Source organism: Oncorhynchus mykiss, chromosome 9 (genome assembly GCF_057628025.1).
Source record: "Oncorhynchus mykiss isolate SJ-2025 chromosome 9, ASM5762802v1, whole genome shotgun sequence".
Taxonomy (NCBI): domain Eukaryota; kingdom Metazoa; phylum Chordata; class Actinopteri; order Salmoniformes; family Salmonidae; genus Oncorhynchus; species Oncorhynchus mykiss.
In genome coordinates, this window is record NC_143030.1 from 57,260,029 (window position 1) to 57,280,913 (window position 20,885).

General features: G+C 42.2%; 1 protein-coding gene across 2 annotated transcripts; it reads left to right on the forward strand.

The window, feature by feature from the left end:
- Positions 1–8,251: 8,251 nt before the first annotated feature.
- si:dkey-6n6.1 (extracellular matrix protein 2) lies at positions 8,252–17,378 on the forward strand. 2 transcript variants are annotated; one of them, XM_090184603.1, is made up of 10 exons: positions 8,252–8,972; positions 9,239–9,364; positions 11,308–11,456; positions 11,836–12,334; positions 12,613–12,728; positions 13,876–14,011; positions 14,189–14,346; positions 14,978–15,117; positions 15,880–16,206; positions 16,626–17,378. In XM_090184603.1, exons 1-10 carry the CDS (start codon positions 8,816–8,818, stop codon positions 16,816–16,818), a joined length of 2,001 nt encoding a protein of 666 aa, XP_090040729.1. In that variant the 5' UTR covers positions 8,252–8,815; the 3' UTR covers positions 16,819–17,378. The 2 variants fall into 2 exon arrangements, with proteins under 2 accessions (XP_090040729.1, XP_090040730.1); XM_090184604.1 differs by having other exon boundaries at positions 8,672–8,972; positions 11,839–12,334.
- Positions 17,379–20,885: the final 3,507 nt, after the last annotated feature.

A 20,885-nucleotide genomic window follows, 5' to 3' on the forward strand; every position in this document is an offset into this window, starting at 1 on the left:
GGAATGAGTATTTTCCCGGTCTGACGGTCCATGAGTCTTTTGATTCCTTTACTCAACCCCCTTCATGAATTCCAGGAACTCTGTGGAAGAGTGACACCCAGAGCATATATGATAGATCAGCAATAAAATGTCTTACTGACTGCCTGGATTTGAACTGTGAAAGGTTTGGCATGAAAGGATAGCCTAGATGAGTGTCAATTTTTTTTAAATAATTACACATTCTGGAAGTGCCAACCTGGTCTTTGGCTCAAATGTCTTTGAGCGCATTTATATTTGATATGTATTAGTGACCACAGTATTCATTTCTATTCACAGTATTTCATAACATAACTATTACTGTTGGGCCTCTCATAATCAATTTTTCCATCATTGTTTTTGTCTCCATCCTTCATGAGTTCTTCAATGTTATCCTCAGTGATGGCCTCTCCAGTTGAGAGGAATGGTCTTCTGAATGGTCTTGTTAATATGCAGCTGTTTAAAGGGCAAATCCACAGATGAAACAATAACAAAACTGTCACACCGCCTTTGTTTTGATAAAAAGCTGAGGGATGGATCTGGAGAAATGTAATCACTCTCAGATGAATAGACAGAGCTATGGATTAAAGGACTGACCAACCATGATATCAACATGATTGTTTTAACCATGTTATGAGGCTATACAGTGTTTGTTTACATTTACAATGTTTACAAACATTGGAGGAAAAACAGAGCTTATGTTTTGGGTTCTCTTGGAGTGTAGCAGTTGAACTAAGCTCATGAGGCACTTCAAGAATGAATGGATATACACTACCGTTCAAAAGTTTGGGGTCACTTAGAAATGTCCTTGTTTTTTAAAGAAAAGCACATTTTTTTTGCCCATTAAAATATCATCAAATTGATCAAAAATACAGTGGAGACATTGTTGTAAATGACTATTGTAGCTGGAAATGACAGATTTTTTTATGGAATATCTACATAGGCATACAGAGGCCCACTATCAGCAACCATCACTCAACCATCACACTTTATAATTTTAAAAGGCTAATTGATCATTAGAAAACCCTTTTGCAATTATGTTACCACAGCTGAAAACTGTTGTCCTGATTAAATAAGCAATACAACTGGCCTTCTTTAGACTAGTTGAGCATTTTGTGGGTTTGATTACAGACTCAAAATGGCCAGAAACAAAGAACTTTCTTCTGAAACTCGTTAGTCTATTCTTGTTCTGAGAAATGAAGGCTATTCCATATGGGAAATTGCCAAGAAACTGAAGATCTCGTACAACGCTGTGTACTACTCCCTTCACAGAACAGTGCAAACTGGTTCTAACCAGAATAGAAAGAGGAGGGGGAGGCCCTGGTGCACAACTGAGCAAGAGGACAAGTACATTAGTGTCTAGTTTGAGAAACAGATGCCACACAAGTCCTCAACTGGCAGCTTCATTAAATAGTACCCGCAAAACACCAGTCTCAACGTCAACAGTGAAGAGGTGATTCCGGGATGCTGGCCTTCTAGGCAATGTTCCTCTGTCCAGTGTCTGTGTTCTTTTTCCCATCTTAATCTTTTCTTTTTATTGGCCAGTCTGAGATATGGCTTTTTATTTGCAACTCAGCCTAGAAGGCCAGATTTTGGTTAGAGCCAGTTTGCACTGTTCTGTGAAGGGAGTAGTACACAGCGTTGTACGGGATCTTCAGATTCTTGGCAATTTCTCGCCAGTTTGATGTCACTCGCCATTATTGAAATGACCTTGCTGCTCAACAAATCAATGAGTTCATTCTGCATTTGGTGGCCAAGGTAGCTGGTGGTGTGACTCGAGGTCCCTTTTTGGACCTCCTGATGGCTTAGACCTTTTCTTATCCATTTGTGTTGATTTGGCACCCAAGCATACATTACCCATCCCCCAACACTGTCAACCAAGAGTCAAGACTAAACCAATTCACCTTGATGGTGTGCAGACTGGTTTTATATTATTCTTAACCATTTCACACAAACCAGAAATGCAACAATATGTTTGTGAAACTATATATTCACAATATTATGAATGAATTGTGGTTTATTTGGTAGCATTTCGTAGTGTGACAGATTTTACTAATTGCATTAGTACTGAACAAAGTTAGAGGTGTGCTATTTGATGGATTTCTTCGCTCCACCTACCTCGGGCTTCCAGTGGAGAGACCTGAGGTCAACCTCTCCCTCCCTCCTCCCCATCTTGTACTTCTGAGTGGGAGACCTTCCCAGGCAGTAGCCTGCCTTGCTCACAAACTAGAATCAGGCCGCCTACTCCGACCAAGGTTAATTGACCCACAGTCCCACACGGTGACATTATATCATTGACATGATGTGCAATGAGCAAAAGAAAACCAAGCGCGTAAATGTCACCATTCCAAAAAATGTGTGCTGGCGCCCCATGCCACCCCTGGCAAGATGCCGCCCTGGGCAGCTACCGATGTCGCCCATACCAAAATCTGCCACTGCCTCCAAGCGTTTATTCAAGTTGGATAATCTTTGGATGCCGACAGCAGTCGCACCATTGGAAGACATTGCTTGGACTGTATCCTACAAAAGCCTATTCCTGCTCTTTTCCCTCGATCGTTCAAACACATTTTGTGTCGTCATAGTGGTCTCTGACTTGTGGTCGGACTCGCTCAGGTGGAACAAACTTAAATGTGTGCCTTTTTTCAATGCTCATTTGAATGTCATTGAGAAAACAGAGAAGTGTCAATAAAAAAAAATTCTCGCAAACATCCTTTCTGAATTTGAAAGTGATCCCCAATTGAATCATCTAGTTTTCAAAAGTATCTGTAATCCGATTATGATATTTTTGGTGGTAATTTAACGGATTTCAGTTACCAATTTTTTTGTAATCCCTTACTTGTAACCTGTTACTCCCCAACCCTGCTTGACACTCAATATTACTGCATTTACCTTTGACCAGTCAACGCTAATGTGGGAACATTTCAAAATGTGACTACCAATCAAAGGTACCTTGGGGATACTGAAATCATCATTTACAACCCGGTAGCTCTTGTGAAATATATCTCAAATCGAGGTTGATTGGTAAACCCATTTCTCGCTTCTCACAGCTCTTGGAAGCGGATTAGGGCTTCTTAATGTCATCAATGTCTATTTCAGTCAAGCAGCTAGAGATGGCTTTCCTCAGGGACCGTTAACCTCTGTTCACCTTTGGCTTGTGTCCAGAGAGTGTGCACAGTCAATACAATGTGAACTGGAGCATAAAGCCATTGTGTGAAATTTGTTAAACATAACACCACAGTCATGACAGGATGTTATTTTCACATACATTTTGCAGACGTTCTTATCCAGAGCAACTTACATAAGCAATAAGGGTTAAGTGCCTTGCTCAAGGGCACATCGACCGATTTTTCACCTAGTCGGCTCGGGTGATTCGAACCACGACCTTTCAGTGACTGGCCCAATGCTCTTAACGGCTAGGCTACCCCCTCCACAACCTGAGCCAACAAACCCCAAAGAAAAGGCATGTGATTTCATAACAGTGCCTTGTTTTTGGCTCGTCCAGTCACAGTACACCCAGGTACACCAATGAGGGAAGTTTGAGATCATGACCCTCCTTCCTACTTAGTACATCAGATGAAGACTCCTAATCGATTCTAACTGTCCTCTCGACAAAGGATAGAAGCAACACCTGCCCCAGCCTTTATTGTTAGGGTCATGTGGTGTTAAAAAAACGTCTGAACCCCCTCTCTGTGTCATCCCACTGTTCTCATCACAAGAGAGTGGATAACTATACATAGATGAAGAACAGAGATGGTCCAACAATAAGAGAGCCTAGGCCGCAGCAGCTAAATTGGTGACATGTATTGTCTCCAAGCTAGACCTAGAGCGAAAATGATACCAAGTAGGAACACCTTTTTTTTAAGGATGTCAAATCAGTACACTTGTTTGTTTTATGCCAATGCGGTTGTTTTTGACATAAGCTCAATTTCTTAGCTAAATAAGTATCTTTCAAATACAAGATTTGGGTTTTTGTTGGGGATTTGGTGGCCTCTCCACACTGGTCTGTGGGGAGAGAAATTAGTTCCAATCAGTGTCTTTTTTCTAGGGATACTGTACTTATGTGTTGTACTTGCACCTTTATCTTTCATTTGACTATGGAGATAATGGTGAACACTGTGTATGAAGTGTATACAGTACAAATAGTCTTTATGATGTTAAGAGGGGGTTTAAACTACAGTTGGGCCTAAGTGGAGGGCTGCAATAGTGAAGCCCTGCCTATCATAAGCTGTATTAATGTCCCCAAAGTCAACACAGAAGCATCAAATGTACATTTAATTTTAATTGTTTAAACTCTTCATATTTTGTAGTTTATTATTATTCAAAAGCAATCACATGAACGCTGTAGTGTATTGGTCTGCACGTTCTCTACATTCTTGATAGGCCTATGGATGTATAATATTTTTTGCTACAAATACTTTGTACAGCGAACTTCTGAAATCAGCAAAGGAAGAGGAAGAGAATGCCCTGCCAATCGGTGGGTGAAATGGGCACGGGAAGTCATTATGACAATAGATACATAGAGACAGTAAAGCTATTTTGTATGGTTTGTTTTCTTGATTGGAAATAGTGTGCACCAACATCTCAGCTGTCAAAGAGAGAGAAAGAGAGAGAGCGAGAGAGAGAATATGTTTTGGGGATATGGCACGGTGATAAATCTTTCCTCTTCATCTACTGTACTGCTGGAAACAAAGACAGTCCCTGCCATTGTCTGCCAGCTGTATTACAGGCCCCAGGTCAAATCTCTTATGCAGACCTAAAATATACAGACCATAAATAATCATCAAATTTTTATGGTGATAGGTGACCACAATCTGCACTGAGGCAAACTCTGTCAGTTAGTTGTTTCATTTCATGAAGTGTGAATATACAGTACCAGTCAAAGTTTGGACACACCTACTCATTCCAGGGTAGGTTCTCTTTATTTTTAAAAAATGTTCTACATTGTAGAATAATAGTGAAGACATCAAAACTATGAAATGACACATATGGAATCATGTAGTAATGAAAAAACTGTTAAACATATTAAAATATATTTTATATTTGAGATTCTTCAAAGTAGCCACCCTTTGCCTTGATAACAGCTTTGCACGCTCTTGGCATTCTCTCAACCAGCTTCACCTCGAATGGTTTTCCAACCGTCTTGAAGGAGTTCCCACATATGCTGAGCACTTGTATGCTGAGCACTTGCTGCTTTTCCTTCACTCTGCGGTCCAACTCAATTGGGTTGAGGTCAGGTGATTGTGGAGACCAGGTCATCTGATGCAACACTCCATCGCTCTCCTTCTTGGTCAAATAGCCCTTATACAGCCTGGAGGTGTAACGGTTTTCTTGATGAGAAGGAGAGTCGGACCAAAATGCAGCGTGTAGATTGCGATCCATGTTTTAATGAACAAACGTAAAACACGAATCAATACAAACACTACAAAAACAATAAACGTAACGAAAACCGAAACAGCCTATACTTGTGTAAAACTAACACAGAACAAGGACATCATGATACTAAGGACAATCACCCCCAAACACAGTGAAACCCAGGCTACCTAAATATGGTTCCCAATCAGAGACAATGACTAACACCTGCCTCTGATTGAGAACCATATCAGGCCAGACATAGAAATAGACAAACAAGACATCCAACATAGAATGCCCACCCAGTTCACGTCCTGACCAACACTAAAACAAGGAAAACACACACGAACGATGGTCAGAACGTGACAGGAGGTGTGTTGGGTCATTGTCCTGTTGAAAACAAATGATAGTACCACTAAGCGCAAACCAGATGGGATGGCATATCGCTGCAGAATACTTTGGTAGCCATGCTGGTTAAGTGTGCCTTGAATTCTAAATAAATCACAGACAGTGTCACCAGCAAAGCACCCCCACACATCACACCTCCTCCTCCGTGCTTCACGGTGGGAACTCCACATGGGGAGATAATCCGTTCACCTACTCCGCGTCCCACAAAGAAACGGGGGTTGGAAATAAAAATCTCAAATTTGGACTCGTCAGACCAAAAAACAGATTTCCACCGGTTTAATGTACATTGCTCGTGTTTCTTGGCCCAAGAAAGTCTCTTCTTCTTATTGGTGTCCTTTAGTAGTGGTTTCTTTGCAACAATCGACCATGAAGGCCTAATTCACGCAGCCTCCTCTGAACAGTTGATGTTGAGATATGTATGTTACTTGAACTCTGTGAAGCATTTATTTGGGATGCAATTTCTGAGGCTGGTAACTCTAATGAACGTATTCTCTGCAGCAGAGGTAACTCTGGGTCTTCCTTTCCTGTGGCGGTCCTCATGAAAGCCCAGTTTCATCATACAGTAGCTCTTGATGGTTTTTGTGACTGCACTTAAAGAACCTTTAAAAGTTCTTGAAATTTTCCACCTTGACTGACCTCCATGTCTTAAAGTAATGATGGACTGTCGTTTCTCTTTGCTTATTTGAGCTGTTCTTGCCATAATATGGACTTTTACCAAATAGGGCTATCTTCTGTATACCAACCCTACCTTGTCACAACACAACTGATTGGGTCAAACGCATTAAGAAGGAAAGAAATTCCACAAATTATCTTTTAACAAGGCACACCTGTTAATTGAAATGCATTCCAGGTGACTACCTCATGAAACTGGTTGAGAAAATGCCAACAGTGTTCAAAGCCGTCATCAAGGCAAAGGATGGCTCCTTTGAAGAATGCCAAATATATTTTGATATGTTTAACACTTTTTTGGTTACTACATGATTCCATGTGTTATTTCATAGTTTTGATGTCTTCACTATTCTACAATGTAGAAAATAGTTTACAAAAAAAAAAAAAAAAAACTTAAATGAGTAGGTGTGTCCAAACTTTTGACTGGTACTCCATGTCTGATGTGAACATAATTTCTTTGCATGTAGTGAGGTTTCAGGTTTCTTTCATTTCTGAAAGTGCTATACCAGGCCTTGAGTAAAAATACTATTTTGAAAGGTGGGTGGCAAATGTAACTTCCTCTCACACCACACTACTCTCTAGAATAACCTGAGGTTTGTCAGGACTTATAATGGGGATGGATGAATTCAGTTACTTTGAGCACTTTACTTAGCCACATGTTATTTTGTGTCTGGAATTATGTCATTTCCTTATTGTTGCAACAGATACTGCACATAGGTTTAGGTACTTATTAAAGCACAATGTATATTTCGACAAATGTTCTAAAAAAACAATAAAAACAATAGTAAATTAATTGTGTTGCAAACTTGACTTGATTCTCACATGGACTCAAATAACCTGTGTTTTGCTGTCAAGGGTATATTGAGGTCAGCCTCTTAGCCAATCACCTTCTTAGTAAAAAGGCATTGTGAAAATATTCAAGATTTCTGAATTCTCAGACCATGCAGTGCATTGAAAGGCACAAAGACAGATTTATTAAGAATTTGCGCCAGTGCAAAGTTTGCACCTTTGTTTTCTATACTTGCAGTAAGGTTGTTAATTTTCACAATATTTTATTGACCTTTACCAGTAAATTTTGGGGCACATATTCATAAACCGTCACAGAGTAATATCGCTGATCTAGGATCAGTTTAGCCTTTTCGAAAGGGGAGACTTGGTCCTAGATCAGCACTCCTAAGATTCTTTATGAATACAGGCCCATTAGCAAACTTTGAACTAGTGCAATCGTTGAGTAAATCTGATCCTATAAGTATCTATGGCGTATGCTCAGATTACTCATTAGGATTGCATACTCAGTCTGTTTTGTTTCTGGTTGGCCAGGCAGCAGGTCAGCAGGTGTCTGTTTCTAAAAGCAGGATGATGTAGGAGTGTTTGGTATTTACTCTCTCTGAGTGGTTGGTGTCATGCACACCTTTTTAAATCTCACTAACAGGATGTGGACACCACAATCGAGTAGGAGTTGGACAATTTGGATGGGGTTTTGAAAAATGTTTAAGAAATTAGACATGAAATACAACCAGGGGTCATACTGGGAGAAATAGTGGTAGGGGGCCAGTGATAGATGTGGCCCAGAATGCAGTAAGTGTTGCTGCAACCATATCCCACTCCCAGAGATAAGGTTAAGTGTTCATGTATATTAAACTTACTATATCGGGAAACATGAATTGACATTGTCGACATACATTGTGGTTGTCTTAGTTACACGCATTGTGTGTAAACAGAGGAGAGGCAAGGCCCTGGGGACATTACAGGGGGGAAACTGTGCAGTCAAGCAGGGTCACAAACCAGAGGAAAAAAACTCCAAGAATTTCTCAGGAGTGTGGTCTCTGTGTCTCCCTGTCCTTTTGGCTGGTAGTGGTTGGTGGTGGGGCTGGGTTGTGGGGGTGTTGGACTCAAAGCAGCCTTTCATTCCAGCTGGGCTTTGAGAGATACTTTTTTTCTTCTTTCATGGCCATACTGTACCTCCTCTGGCCTGTGGCCAATGGGAATGGGAATGTCTGTTTGGGCTGTCAGAAAGCACTCCGCTGGTTGACATCACAGTAATTTGATAAGCCGTCTCTGACTGGACCTCCTCTATTGGTTTGTTAGGTATACAAGGTGCTAGGGGCGGAGAGGAAAGAGGTGGTTCTTGAAAAGGAATGAAAGAGGGTCTTTGTCCTGAAAATGTTTTCCTTTTATTTTTTCACCCACTCCTCTGCTTCCTCTCTCCACTCCTCTCTCCTCTCACCTTTGGTTTTTTTTGGGGTGTGTGGCCAAAAAATATTTGTTGTTGGTGAGAGTATATAAAGGTCCTTCAGGAGTTGAGATTCCTCACACTCAGTTTGAAAGGGTTACTGTCCAAAGGAAGACTGACCAGGAGAGTCCAGAGCTGACCATGAACAGATTAGCGCTCCTATGTCTCTGCCTATGCGCAGCAGTCTCACTAATCAGTGGGAAGTCCAGCAGGAGAGCAGAGAAGCTCAAGAGGTCCAAACCCCTGATAGCAACTGACTCATCTGAACCGAATGATACTAATGATGCTGTTTTCCCCGGTAAGTTTTCAACATGATTTTGGAAAAGGGTGGTGGTATGTTAGATGGAGGAAATGTGCACAGTGCTTCTAGTTTTTGTGATTATAGCATTTACCCAATTCAAGGGTGGTCCACAATGCTTCACAAAGAACTGCATTCAGTTTTCTAAGACTGAATTGGAGTGTGGGGCTTGTATATCAGTTTAATGTGTACTTTACCTGTGGATTATGTGTCTTGCAGGTGAGTAATGCTCTGTGCGTGTGTGTATGTCTGTCTGTCTATTGCAGGCCGCAGCGGGCAGTGCTCGGTGAATGGGATGTCCCTGTTTGACGGGGCTATGTGGTCGCCTCAGCCCTGCCTTGTGTGCCAGTGTCAGATGGGAACTGTCAGCTGTCACCCTTTTCCCTGTGCCGGTAAGCTGCAGCTGCATTTACACAGCGGCCAGTTTGTACATCTGCCTTCACTCCTATTGTTCATCATTCAAGTTGTAGATTGTTATTGAACAATTATACTCTTATTTGTGGTTATTAGATTTCATGGCAGCTTCTAGTTGAAATGGTCCATCCTGCCATAAAGTGTAGAAATTGACCAGGGCATGGAATTGAACATACATACAGTACCATCCAAAAGTTTGGATACACATACTCATTTAAGGGTTTTTCTTTATTTTTGCTATTTTCTACATTGTAGAATAATAGTGAAGACATCAAAACTATAAAATAACACATATGAAGTCATGTCGTAACCAAAAAAGTGTTATATCAATATATATTTTATACTCGAGGTTCTTCAAAATATCTACGCTTTGCCTTGATGACAGCTTTGCACACTCTTGACATGGTCTCAAGCAGCTTCATGAGATAGTCACCTGGAATGCATTTCAATTATCAGATGTGCCTTGTTAAAAGTTCATTTGTGGAATTTCTTTCCTTCTTAATGCGTTTGACCCAATCAGTTGTGTTGTGACAAGGTAGGGTTGGTATACAGAAGATATCCCTATTTGGTAAAAGTGTCACACCCTGGCCATAGAGAGGTGTTTATTCTCTATTTTGGTTAGGCCAAGGTGTGACTAGGGTGGGCATTCTATGTTCATTTTCTATTTTTGTATTTCTTTGTTGTTTGGCCTGTGGTTCTCAATCAGAGGCAGTTGTCTATCGTTGTCTCTGATTGAGAACCATACTTAGGTAGCTTTTTCCCACATGGGTTTTGTGGGTAGTTGTTTTCTGTTTTGTGTCTTTCTGCACCAGACAGAACTGTTTTGGTTTGTGTTCATTCTCTTTGGTATTTTGGCTAATCAGTGTTCAGTTCCAATAATAAAGATTAACACGTACCACGCTGCAACTTGGTCCTCCACTCCTTCCAACAGCCGTTACAAAAAGTCCATATTATGGCAAGAACAGCTCAAATATGCAAAGAGTAACGGCAGTCCATCATTACTTTCAGACATGAAGGTCAGTCCATGCAGAACATTTCAAGAACTTTTAAAGTTTCTTCAAGTGGAGTTGCAAAAACCATTGAGCGCTATGATGAAACTGGGCTATTTGACAAAGAAGGAGAGTGATGGAGTGCTGCATCAGATGACCTGGCCTCCACAATCATCTGTCCTCAACCCAATTGAGATGGTTTGGGATGAGTTGGACCGCAGAGTGAAGGAAAATCAGCCAACAAGTGCTCAGCATATGTGGGAACTCCTTTAAGACTATTGGAAAAACATTCCAAGTAAAGCTGGTTGAGAGAATGCCAAGTGTGCAAAGCTGTCATCAAGGCTGTCATGCCCTGACCGTAGAGATATTTTTATTCTCTATGTTTGGTTGGTCAGGGTGGGACTCGGGTGGGAAACTCTGTTCTTTGTTTCTATGTTTTGGCCGGGTATGGTTCTCAATCAGGGACAGCTGTCTATCGTTGTCTCTGATTGGGAATCATACTTAGGCAGCCTTTTTTTCCTTTTGTATTTCTGGGTATTTGTCTTTGTTAGTGGCATTATAGCCTAAGTAAGCTTCATGGTCGTTTCCTTTGTTTTGTTGGCGACATTTATCAATAAAAGAAATGTACGCTCACCATGCTGCACCTTGGTCCGGTCATTTCCACCACGACAGCGATTGTGGCAAAGGGTGACTACTTTGAAGAATCTCAAATATAAAAAATGTATTTTGATTTGTTTAGTACTTTACATCTACATGATTCCATATGTGTTATCTCATAGTTTTGATGTCCACTATTATTCTACAATGTAGAAAATAGTAAAAAATAAAGAAAAGCCATGGAATGAGTAGGTGTATCAACTTTTGACTGGTACTGTACATGTGTACATGTACTGTATAAATGTGAATTTAACATATATTGCCCTTTCCCTCAGGTTCAAACAACCAGCAGACAGTGGCTCCCAAAGCCAAGAAGCCCTCCCCTAATGCAGAGGACAAAGAGGGGATCCCAAAGTGGAAGAAGAGTTTCCAAAGGAGAGCAGGAAGTCAGAAGGAGGAGCAGCCTGTTACTCCAGCGAAAGTGGTGGGGGCCCATGGGAATATAAAGAGGGCAAATGAACTAACAATGCTTTAAATGTTGTTTATGACGCAGGTTGGCGTTTATTGTCATTCTTATCCTGGAGGCAGAAGTGGGTGATTTCGGGACTTAGGGTTAGCAGTCTGGTTAAGGTTAGGGTTAGGTTTAAAATCATATTTTATGACTTTGGCTGTGCCAGCTAGCGACCACTTTGCAGAGCTGCCTCCAAGACAAGATTCATGATGAAAAATACTAACCTGCGTTTATGACTGAGAATTGGCTGACAGGGATATTTGTGAGGACAATGAGTCACCAAATGCAGAATCATTTTAAATATATATATTTTGTGTGTGATGTCTATGTTGTAAAACCCGTGGCCACCCAGAAGAAGCAAGAAGAAGCAGTGAAGAAACAGGAAGTGGCAGTGAAGACAGAGGTTAGGAGGGCTGATGTCCCTGTGGCCAAGAGGCGTGACCCGAAGATAACCAAAGTCAGCCTTCCATACCTTCCTTACGATGACGATGATGATGATCACGATGACCACGACCACAGTGAGCATGATGATGATGACGACGATGACGATTACATCATCAGGGCCATGGGAAAGCCCACCATGAGGGCCAACAGGCACCCGGTTGTGGCACCGACAGGGAGACCAGTCACCATGGTGACTGACCGACTGGCTACGACCACCATTAGGAAACCCGTGGTGAGGGCGCCGGGGCCAGGACATCCTGTGGTCACGTTCCCCAGGAGACACAGTATCATGGAGTCTCTCCCTGCTGGCTGCCTGCTCGTGGAGTCTCTGATCACCTGTGGCAGCACTGGCATGGCCCACATCCCCATCCTCTCAGATCAGGGGGTCAAGACCCTCTATCTGGCAGGTAAGGATATACAGAGATCTCACATGTTACTTACAGGGACAATTGGCATAGTCAATCAATGTTTAATCAGTTAGAATTTTGTGAAGGCAAAGGATTTATCATTGTCTATAATGGCTTCGATACAATCAAATGTGGTTTGCGGTGCATACACAGTTGCATATAAACATAGTTTGTACACAAAGATACTGCATAAACACTAATGCAGGTTCAATAGCATGAGGGCCCAGGTTTTTCTGTTTGAGGTGACTGGGTCAGTTTGTGTTCTATTCTCTTATCAGACAATAAGATCAGTAAGATCGCTCACCAGGCACTGGCTGGGCTGCCCAACCTGGAGTGGCTGGACCTGAGCAAGAACAAGCTGGACGACTCCTCCATCAGCCCTGACCTGTTCCGGGTGAGTCTTGGAGCATATTCCTTCTCAACATATTTGTCTTTGGTTCCAGTTGGACCTCTACTGCGCTCCCAGACCCACCTACACATCTCAGCCTTATGTTACTAAGGGCTCTATTGACCATTCTCATGCTGCATTGCCTGGATTCCTCTCGGTCTGTTCTGAAATAATATTAACATGGAATATATGTCACAGTTTAGTGTTATAGAACAGGGTTTCCAAGAATCGGTCCTGGATCCCTCCCCTGGGTGCACATTTTGGTTTTTGCTCTAGCATTACAAAGCTGATTCAAATAATCAAAGCTTGATGATGAGTTGGTTATTTGAATCAGCTGTGTAGTGCTAGGGCAAAAAAACAAAACTTGCACTCAGGGGTAGCCCTCAGGACCAAGTTCGGGAAACCCTGTTATAGAATAGTACAAGTATGTGCATGTTATAGTCATTTAAGTTATAGGTAGCGCCTAATATTTCAACAAGACGATCCATCTTGTAGTTGGACTGCAAGGACTGCTGCTGTCTCCCAGGTAGCGCATAAGAGCAGAAGTTGAATCTGGCGCCATCAGGTTGAATCTCACTTAGCTGTTGAAATAAATCGGGGAATATCGTCGGTCAACAGACAAGCCACAACTAAAAACAGAACAATAATTTTTGGTAAGGTGTCCTAACATTCACCTGTTCCCACTCAGTTGTCATAGTCCCTTGATGCCAAGAACTCACAGTGCTAAAAACTCCCTTGAGAGAACATTAGTGTTTATCAACTACTCTGCTTGCAGTACATCTCAGAGTTGACAAAGACTATATAACAAAGCACATTATGAGAAACTTCATAAATAAGACGGGGTGGAATTCAATAAAATCCCCACTGAGAACAGCCATCGCTGGAGAAATTAAATTATTATTCCTGCGTCATTGATAAACACAATTATTATGTAGGTTATTCAGCTGGTAGTTACACTGGTATAAGGCTGTGTACCAAATGAAACACACATTGATGGTATATCTCTTAAACAGCAAAGTAGAAGCGTAAGGTAAAATTGCAGTTCTTGTGCTTGGCCATAATAGAGAGAGAGGGACACTGGTTACATCACAGCACGCCTTCTGTTCTAGCACGCCTTCTGTTCTAAGGTGGGTGGATTTTTGGCTTGTTTCAGACCCTGACCAAGCTGAGGAGGCTGAATTTAGATGGCAACAATCTGACCAAAGTCCCCTCGTTTCTACCGCCATCCCTGGTGGAGCTGAAGATCAATGACAACAAGATCCTGGGCCTCACACCTAGTAGCTTTAAAGGTATGTGGATGAGTGTACAACAATTTGTTCTGATAGGATGTGCAGAATAGTACTTTAGCATTGTTGGCATAGCCCATTTGGCAACAAATATCTGGAAAACAAGTCAAATAACTACATCAGATATTATTGACATGTTGATGTTGTCGTGTTGCGATTTGAAAACGTGTCTCTCCTCAGGTTTGTCCAAACTGCTGACACTGGAGCTTGAGGATAACCACTTCCATGATGGGAATGTGTCACCTTTGACCTTCCGGCCCCTGAAGAAACTCATCTATCTGCGACTGGAGGACAACAAGTTACGGGCCATCCCCTCTGGGCTTCCTACGACCCTGCAGGTCAGTGATTGGACAAGGTGCCTGTGATGCCACTTTAGTGAGCATGCAGGAGCCAATGACATGCAGTAAGTAGCCTCAATTCAACAGAGGAGTTTAGCTTGGGGAGGCATGACTTTCTGAGACATTTGGGTCAATCAAGCTAAATTATTTTCCCTTATTTGAAATGCTTATTGGGTGCAGAGCCATGACGTAGTGGTCACACTCCCCGGCACATGTCACGTATACAACTCCCCACTGGAGACCAGAGTTCAACCCTTGCGTCCAGCCTTCCTCACCTAATTTCCCCACTGTCTGAATAAAGTCCAAATATACAGTATATAATAAAGAATAAATACGTCTTGGTATAGTCCACAGACTCGTCAATAATGTAGTAACATGACAGAGGTTTCTGATGTTTTACTAAACATGCATAGTTTTTTGTAATTGCAAGCTAGGTCCATACATACCACAAACTCCGATCTGTAGTGTGTAGACTGGTTAGGTCCCCCTCACCCCCTTAACAACACAGTAGGTCCCCCTTACCCCCTCAACAACACGGTAGGTCCCCCTCACCCCCTTAACAACACGGTAGGTCCTCCTGAACCCCCTAAAAACACGGATACTAAAGCTGTTTTGCGACTTGTATTTCTAGACACTTCACCTGTCAGATAACAGAATAGAAGAGGTGCATGAGAGGATCCTTAACAAGACTGTCAACCTCAGGTTTCTGGACCTCAGTTATAACAAGATCCGGGAGGACCGCATAGCCCCAAGGGCCTGGATACACCTGTTGTAAGTCCCAACAACCCAACCTCTCTCCATTCTTACTTTTGCAGCATTTAGGAGGTTGTTCAGTGCAATGATTACTGATTACTGCTACTCTGGTTTTGATCGCCACCTTGAAGGGACTATTAATGCAAACATACAGTATTTCAGATCCTCTGTATTGACTTTATGAATGTATTGAATATAATTTTTTGACAAACTATGTAGTAAAATGTATGAATATAAACATGATTGCATACAGGATTCTGAAGCAAAATGTGAAATTATGTAATTCATCTGACACTCAGTGCATGTGTTAGTCTCCCAGTTTGAGTGGCAATAATGAGTGGAAAATATGTTTGCAGGGCACAATTTTAATTGCATATTTGAAGAAAGGGGGGGAAAAAGAGGAGGGGAAAGCAGCGGGAGATTGTTTTGGGACGCGCTGATGTGGCTGGCTACACAGCGGAACAGCAGACTCAGTCCAGCTTTATGATTGGGCTTGACTCTCTCCAGAACCTAAGGGAGGGACTGCTGGCTCTTAGTGGTTTGAAACTACAAAATCGGGGCATAGATGTGATGGATATGATGGAACCCTCTGGTGAATGATTGGGAAACATTGAACCAGCCTTCTAAAGGAAACGTGGACTAGTAATATAGATTTCAAATTTAAAATCTCTGTCAATTGGAGACATAATGCAGTACATTCATTACCTTCTATCTCTTCATGTCTTCAAGCTTTTCACATATTGAGCAAAAGATCTCCCTGTATTTTCCCTACCATTTCAGAAAGTTGGAGTCGTTGGATCTGTCGCACAATAAGCTGGTGCATGTTCCCTCCTTCCTCCCTGTGGGCCTTAAGCAGCTCCACCTGCACCACAACCAAATTGAGCGGATCCCTGGCTACGTGTTTGGCCACATGAAACCGGGACTGGACCTCCTGCACCTGTCCCACAACAGGCTGGCCAACAACGGCATTGATAATGTGTCCTTCCTGGGTCTGTACAACACTCTGACTGAACTCCTGCTGGACCACAACCAGCTTCGCTCCATCCCCAGGGGGCTGCTGAAGCTCAAGAGCCTGCAGCTCCTCCGCCTCAACCACAATGTTATCAGGTAACTCAACCACAGCGTTAACAAATTACTCAACCACAATGTTATCTGGTAACTCAACCACAATGTTATCAGGTAACTCAACTGTGAAGTTATCTGGTAACTCAGCTACAACGTTATCTAACGTAATTAAGTTCCACTCTCTGTCCTCTTCCTCCCACTGGGAGACAAACCAACTTTGAGAAGAGCACAGTACTGTACTCTTTTTCGGAATAGAGACAGATAGCCAGTTAGCCACATGCAGTCCCTAACCATAATGGCACATCCAAATCTCTTGTGAATCTCACTGTGTCATTTTTGTTTTCTCTCTGCTATTTTCTTTGATCGGGTCAAGGTCCTTCTGTCTTGTCTGAATATTCTGTCTTTCTATCAGTGGTCACTGAGTGCCCAGCTGTCTGTCTGTTTTTCTCTCCTCCCTGCAGGTACGTTCCTCTGAACTCTCTGTGTGACACGCGCCTGAGCGACGACTCGCCCCTAGTCTCCGTTCACCTGGAGTACAACTTGATTGACCGGCGCCTCATCCCACCCACTGCCCTCTCCTGCATCAAGACCTACCACAGCATCATACTACGGCCACAGAGTCACGAGGAAGATTACCACCATGAAGATTACTAGTATCCCTCTTCCTCCCCTCCTGCCTCCTCTTTCACCCCTCTCTCCAACCCCCTGTCAGTTTGTCCTGGGTTTGACCTAGTGCCTCATTACATAATTCCCTCTGACTCTGTCTCTGATTGTCTTCTCTGATGCGTTGTGATTAGGTTAGTCAGACTTATGATACCCACACTGTATGCAACAGGTGAACTTAGACTTCTATCCTCTTACCATAAAAGTCTTACCATAAGTCCAGGGCAATGTTAATGCAACCAGCCCTTTGTCAGTGGGCTTCATTATCACAAGTAAACAGACAGATTATGTGTTTGTCTTTGACCTGTTTCACAGAGTCACTCTGTAAGGCAGTGTTAAGTTTTACTTGTGACTTTAATCTTGCTTGATAGTAGTATGTATCAAAATAAACAGAATGTGCAGTTACCCAGGGTGATCCAGGTAGCTACTTGATAGTAGTGCCCCCTACTCTAGACTCACTGTTGTTTTTTTAATGAATTGATGAACAACTGTTTCAACTTTGTGACCAACTTGTGTAATGAAACATTTTGAAAATAAAACATGGAAAATAATTGCTGTTCATTGTCTATGGTTACTTTAAATAGCCTGAGTAGGTCTTAGTAGCTCAAACAATCTACATGAACAGCACTGGGTAGAGGCAGTTGCTGGTTGTTTTATCCTTAGTTGATACTGTATTTAAGTGGTTGGATAGTACAAAATTGATTATTTTGGGCATATATCATAATTTTCTTAGCTCACCAGAGGTGGTTGGATTGTAATTGGTGTATTTACTGTAGTTCTCAACCTAATGAGGAAGTTTAAAATCTCTCGCTCTCGCTCTCTCTCGCCCTCACACACACACACACACAAAAGTGGCAATGAAAAGGGGACTGGACCAATTCTTGGTTATGGCTTAAAATACACTGCTCAAAAAAATTAAGGGAACACTAAAATAACACATCCTAGATCTGAATGAAATATTCGTATTAAATACTTTTTTCAACAAAATCACACAAATTATCAATGAAAATCAAATGTATCAACCCATGGAGGTCTGGATTTGGAGTCACACTCAAAATGAAAGTGGAAAACCACACTACAGGCTGATCCAACTTTGATGTAATGTTCTCAAAACAAGTCAAAATGAGGCTCAGTAGTGTGTGTGGCCTCCACGTGCCTGTATGACCTCCCTACAACGCATGGGCATGCTCCTGATGAGGTGGTGGATGGTCTCCTGGGGGATCTCCTCCCAGACCTGGACTAAAGCATCCGCCAACTCCTGGACAGTCTGTGGTGCAACGTGGCGTTGGTGGATGGAGCGAGACATGATGTCCCAGATGTGCTCAATTGGATTCAGGTCTGGGGAACGGGCGGGCCAGTCCATAGCATCAATGCTTTCCTCTTGCAGGAACTGCTGACACACTCCAGCCACATGAGGTCTAGCATTGTCTTGCATTAGGAGGAACCCAGAGCCAACCGCACCAGCTTAAGGTCTCACAAGGGGTCTGAGGATCTCATCTCGGTACCTAATGGCAGTCAGGCGAGCACATGGCCCCAAAGAAATGCCACCCAACACCATGACTGACCCACTGCCAAACCGGTCATGCTGGAGGATGTTGCAGGCAGCAGAACGTTCTCCACGGCGTCTCCAGACTCTGTTACATCTGCCACATGCTCAGTGTGAACCTGCTTTCATCTGTGAAGAGCACAGGGCGCCAGTGGTGAATTTGCCAATCTTGGTGTTCTCTGGCAAATGCCAAACGTCCTGCACGGTGTTGGGCTGTAAGCACAACCCCCACCTGTGGACGTCGGGCCCTCATACCACCCTCATGGAGTCTGTTTCTGACCGTTTGAGCAGACACATGCACATTTGTGGCCTGCTGGAGGTCATTTTGCAGGGCTCTGGCAGTGCTCCTCCTGCATCCTCCTTGCACAAAGGCGGAGGTAACGGTCCTGCTGCTGGGTTGTTGCCCTCCAACGGCCTCCTCCACATCTCCTGATGTACTGGCCTGTCTCCTGGTAGTGCCTCCATGCTCTGGACACTACGCTGACAGACACAGCAAACCTTCTTGCCACAGCTCGCATTGATGTGCCATCCTGGATGAGCTGCACTACCTGAGCCACTTGTGTGGGTTGTAGACTCTGTCTCATGCTACCACTAGAGTGAAAGCACCGCCAGCATTCAAAAGTGACCAAAACATCAGCCAGGAAGCATAGGAACTGAGAAGTGGTCTGTGGTCACCACCTGCAGAACCACTCCTTTATTGGGGGTGTCTTGCTAATTGCCTATAATTTCCACCTGTTGTCTATTCCATTTGCACAACAGCATGTGAAATGTATTGTCAATCAGTGTTGCTTCCTAAGTGGACAGTTTGATTTCACAGAAGTGTGATTGACTTGGAGTTACATTGTGTTGTTTAAGTGTTCCCTTTATTTTTTGGAGCAGTGTACTTTTGGTAACTCCTTCTGTGGTTTTTAACAGGTACTGTGCAGAGCTCTGACTCTGCTAGCAGATGGGTTCACAGATAAAGGACCATCTCATGGAATAAAACACTTATCGTGTATATCAGTTTGAGGTTTAATTTATCTTTATTTAAAATGTTTAAAAATCCTCTACACATACTTTATATTTTTATTTTTTTACGGTAAGTGTCTTGCTGTCTCGTGACTGTCACGGTAAATATATTTGAGCTTCTTGACTTAAAGATGATCATATATTCAGTATTATTTACAGTTAGAGGACACTATATGCTACAGATTTATTACAGTTCGTTGAACATTCTGCATTTGAAATGTTTTTTGATTGTTAAAGTAATATAGAACATTTGAAATTGACTATGTAGCTTTAAATGATTTGTTTTAGCATTCTGGGTGTGACGCAATCCTACCTAGCCTACAAATTATATATTCCTTTTATACCTGTTGATCAATTTCCCTTGAGACAGAACAAACACGCATAATTTCACAAACAATCAAAACTTTGAGCCACCCCATACTGTAGTTAAAGTGCTCACTGAAGGAAGACAAATCTATTACAAAATGATAGACTAAGAATTTAATTTAACAGCAAATAAGTGATTTTTGTTTGTCATCCATCTCATTCATTGTATTTAGAAATTTGACCCTCCAGCCTGGCCTCATAGACTAGACGTAACAAAGTAAATGTCTGGTTACGTAAGACAGAAGGTTACTTAACGCAAAAACAAAAGTAGGCTAGCTGTTTTGGGTGGATGGCTAGGTGTATAAAGTGAACATTTAAAAACAAAAAGGTTGCGTGTTCGAATCTCAATACGGACAACTTTGGCATTTTAGCTAATTAACAACTTTGCAATACCTACTACTTTTTTAGATACTTTGCAACTACTTGCATGTTATCTAACCCTTCCCCTAACCTTAATCCTTTAACCTAACTCCTAACCCCAAAGTTAACCCTAAACTTAACTCTAAACCTAACCCTAACCCAAATCCTAACCTAGCTCAAGTTAGCCACCTTGCTAATGTTAGCATGAGCCAGCTACTGTAGCTAATGTTAGACACAGCCAATTGGAATTCTTAATATATCATACATTTTGCAAATTCGTAACATATTGTAAGATTTGGAATTCGTAACATATTTACAAATTGAAATTCGTAACATATCATATGAAATGGATGATGGACAGCCACACATTTAAACATATCATACTAATTGACTTTTACTATGTTACGGCTACTCCAGTGCAGGTTGGACCCTATGCTGAAACAGCATATGCTTTGTGAAAAAAGTGACTGTGAAAGAGTGGATACAATCTGTATCACGGAAGTATCGCAGAAGATCCACATAAAAATGTAAAGGTCATTTTAGAATGAGCCAACATATGCAATGTTTTACCGTGAATGCAGTTTCTAAGAATGTGGGAACAAAATTTCAATCGAGCTATAATGTGGCTCTTCCACAATACTTCTACGAAACGGATTGAATCCATCCCTTAGTCTATATAAAACCTTTCCTGAGAAAAGCCAGTTATGTGGCTTCTGGGGCCTTACTGTGGTAATGGGTGTGAGAGTTTGACTCCTGAGAGAGGGAGGAAGCAGGCCTT

What these genes read in the sequence shown, in the direction of transcription:
- si:dkey-6n6.1 (XM_090184603.1), top strand. Translation starts at nt 8,816, where the DNA reads ATGAACAGATTAGCGCTCCTATGTCTCTGCCTATGCGCAGCAGTCTCA. An exon ending in CACACCTAGTAGCTTTAAAG is followed by an intron (nt 14,012 to 14,188) that starts GTATGTGGATGA and finishes GTCTCTCCTCAG; the next exon opens with GTTTGTCCAAACTGCTGACA. An exon ending in CTCAACCACAATGTTATCAG is followed by an intron (nt 16,207 to 16,625) that starts GTAACTCAACCA and finishes TCCTCCCTGCAG; the next exon opens with GTACGTTCCTCTGAACTCTC.